Raw genomic sequence first — 3181 nt, forward strand, 5'->3', positions numbered from 1 at the left:
GACCTTCAAGTAGATATTTTTGGTAGATTTATCGAAACGTAAAATGACGTAGGTAATTTCTAATGAAGTATAACTATATGTGTTAAATTTATGGTTGACTTATAAGTATATTTAAGACATGTTTTTCACCTTTATATAAATATATGTCTAGATAGCACAGATGAACTGGATAAAAGCAGTATCTAAATACATTACAAAAACGATTAGCTTAAAATGTGAAATTTTTAAATGAATATAGGTAAAGACAATGAACTTGTAAAGGTTTAAAATCAAGCAAAATAAACAAAATATTATTTCTTTGACAAAAGGTCAATTTTAATAAATTTATCAAAATATATTGAATTTCAAACAAGTTCTGAATGATCTTAAAAAGAAATATATTGAATGTGAAAGAAGTATTTACTACAAGTAACATTTAGAACCTTTGTGGTCTATTTTATCGTAGATATCCCACACACTATACTTTTCTGGTCACTTCCTCTCTAGATTACCATTGTTTTAAGGGTTATGAAGAGTAGAACGTCAAAACACTTGTTTGGTTGCCACGAATAAGCAAGAATGGGGGCATGTCTTGTGTCAGGATTTCTAACCAGGCCATGTATAGTGGAGCAGGACAAACATTCTTTACAGGCATCGGTAAAGTCCTGAAAAAAAAAGCATCAAGTGTCTTTTATCAAACATTTTGTAGCAAAAGTACAATGATCAATCATACAGTGATTGTAATTATATCTACCAAAGAAAGTAGACTTCAGATTAAGTGTGGGAGGTAGCGATAAGATTCTCTAATCAAAACAGTGCGATTGTTATACTGTGTGAGGAAACGGGGACACCTTGTTTATACGGTAAATAAGCCCTACATTTTCATCAAACATTGCACTAAGAATAATTTATTTTCTATCACATTGTGCGTCTGTGTATTAAGAGAAACGAAAACTAAACTGAGGTTTTTTGGCACAATGAAAGATAAACTCTTTATTGGTTGTTGCTGTCGACTAGTTTAGTAACACAGTTACCAACACAAACCCTGATGATGGTGAGTGTGTTACCGTAAACAGTCAACTGAAATCGTAAAAAGTTTATCTTTCATTGGGCCAAGAAACGTCGTTTTTTTGTTGTTGTTGTTTACGCTTAATATCTCAGTAACAACTAGAAAACATTACATTACTATGAAGAAATCAAGGATAAGAAGGCTTGTAGTTTTCATGTGAATAAAACCTTTCTAAAAATCATAGATGCAGGCAGGCAGACAGACATACAGATTCAAAACACGAACGGAGTAGCGGCTATAACGTTGGTTAATTGTGATATTGTACTTGTATGGCAATCAGAAAATATATATTGCAATCATGTTAGTTCTAAAAACAATGTTTAATACTAAAATATCCATCTTATGTTTTCTATAGATTCGGTGTCAAATGTTTACACAAAATAATAACTCTGACAACAAGTAACAAAATGCAGCAAATGCATCTCTAGGACATGAAGAAATAGTAAACATGTCTGGTCAAGTTTAATTTTCCAAATTAGCGCATGCATGGACCGCGAATCAGAATGCTTGCTCACTTATTATCTACATTTTCAATTTTTCCAATTAATGTTATTATTATTGTTGTTCTAAAATTTTTGCTTAGATAAAGTCAAATCGATAGTGCTAACAATATAACCTATTCCAAAATGTTACATTTAGAAACGTGTGTTTCCTTTTATTGCAAAATATATATGATATGGTATAGAATTTATCATGTATTATGAAATATTAATAAAATAATCTACATTAATATTCGTGTGTTTTTGTGCAAGCTATAAAACACTTTTAACTGTTAATTAATTATTTATACGATACAAGCCAACTGGTGCTGGGTTTATTCTTGTCAACAAACATAACTTGTAACAAAAACATATCATATGTCTTTATATTGGATCAGAATTCGCAAAGGATAAAGTACAACGAACGTTAATTCAAAAACAACATTGTTAATCTTTACGCGTACGAGGGTTTCTAATGCAAAAACTCTAGATTTTATTCCTATGGTAGACACAGCACAGAATGTGCAGTTTTGTACGTAGCAACCAATAAAGAAATTATGTTGTATAGTATTAGAACATAAGTCAATATTAATTCGAGGTTAATTCACAAAATCTATCATGTAAACCATATTAATTGAATAAGGAGGATAAGGTTATTAAATCAACTTTAAAGCAAACATCATTACAATGATGTACACATATTTGTGTCAACTTACATCACAATCAAAGTAGCGTCTTTTGAATAATGATACATTTTCTCTCTTAGGCTAAGATGTTTGTTAGTCTGTAATAGAAAGAAAAATCATTGTATTATCACTGTTAACTACAATGGCCATTTCAATGCATTTAAATTCGTGTATAATTCGTTTATTGGAATAAGTATTATCCCCAGAAAGTATACTTTTTGAAGCAAATAGTACAGATTCAGAATTTCCATATACGTTACAGCATTACTAGCCGTTATACTGTCAGTGCTTAAATGCAGACTTCAGACTACGGCTGTGTTACATATATAACTTATTTTGACTCTTCTGTGCTACTTATTCTGTTTGTTTCTATTATTTTTAACGAAAGTACCTAATCAATATCTCAAATTTTGTTTTAACCACAGTAAAACGTACTTTTTTCGCATTCAAGGCCAGATGGGTTTGTGTAATCACTAAAGGATTTTTCGTAGAGTCATCATCTACCAGCCATTTGGAAATCAGATTCTGAAACTGGAGCTGACTGTAAAAACGAAAATAAAAATAAGACATTTTACTTAACCATACCAATAGTTTCACTTTCATTTTATCCTTTAATTTGATTTACTATACACTTAATACTCTAATAAACGTTTTGAATACAAACAGTTTTACTAGAAGGTTGGCATCTATCTCTATAGTTACACCATAATACGTGATAGACAGTCCCGTTGATCAACTGAGAGTAGCTGCACTGGCGATGATTGCAGTTAGAAGGTTGGCATCTATCTATATAGATACACCATAATACGTGACAGACAGTCCCGTTGATCAACTGAGAGTAGCTGCACTGGCGATGATTGCAGTTAGAAGGTTGGCATCTATCTATATAGATACACCATAATACGTGACAGACAGTCCCGTTGATCAACTGAGAGTAGCTGCACTGGCGATGATTGCAGTTAGAAGGT

At 31.6% G+C, this 3181-nt stretch overlaps 1 protein-coding gene across 1 annotated transcript in view; it reads right to left on the reverse strand.

The window, feature by feature from the left end:
* Positions 1–416: 416 nt before the first annotated feature.
* The window catches only part of LOC106460688 (solute carrier family 12 member 2-like), a 48046-nt gene continuing 45281 nt past the window's right edge, over positions 417–3181 (reverse strand). The window contains exons 18-20 of the mRNA XM_022387805.1: positions 2649–2754; positions 2244–2311; positions 417–644 (exon numbers count right to left, since the gene is read on the reverse strand). Coding sequence (XP_022243513.1) covers positions 506–644; positions 2244–2311; positions 2649–2754 — 313 coding nt within the window. The 3' untranslated portion in view covers positions 417–505. The remainder of the gene's footprint in view (positions 645–2243; positions 2312–2648; positions 2755–3181) is intronic.

This window comes from Limulus polyphemus, unplaced genomic scaffold (genome assembly GCF_000517525.1).
Source record: "Limulus polyphemus unplaced genomic scaffold, Limulus_polyphemus-2.1.2 Scaffold35, whole genome shotgun sequence".
NCBI classification, from domain to species: domain Eukaryota; kingdom Metazoa; phylum Arthropoda; class Merostomata; order Xiphosura; family Limulidae; genus Limulus; species Limulus polyphemus.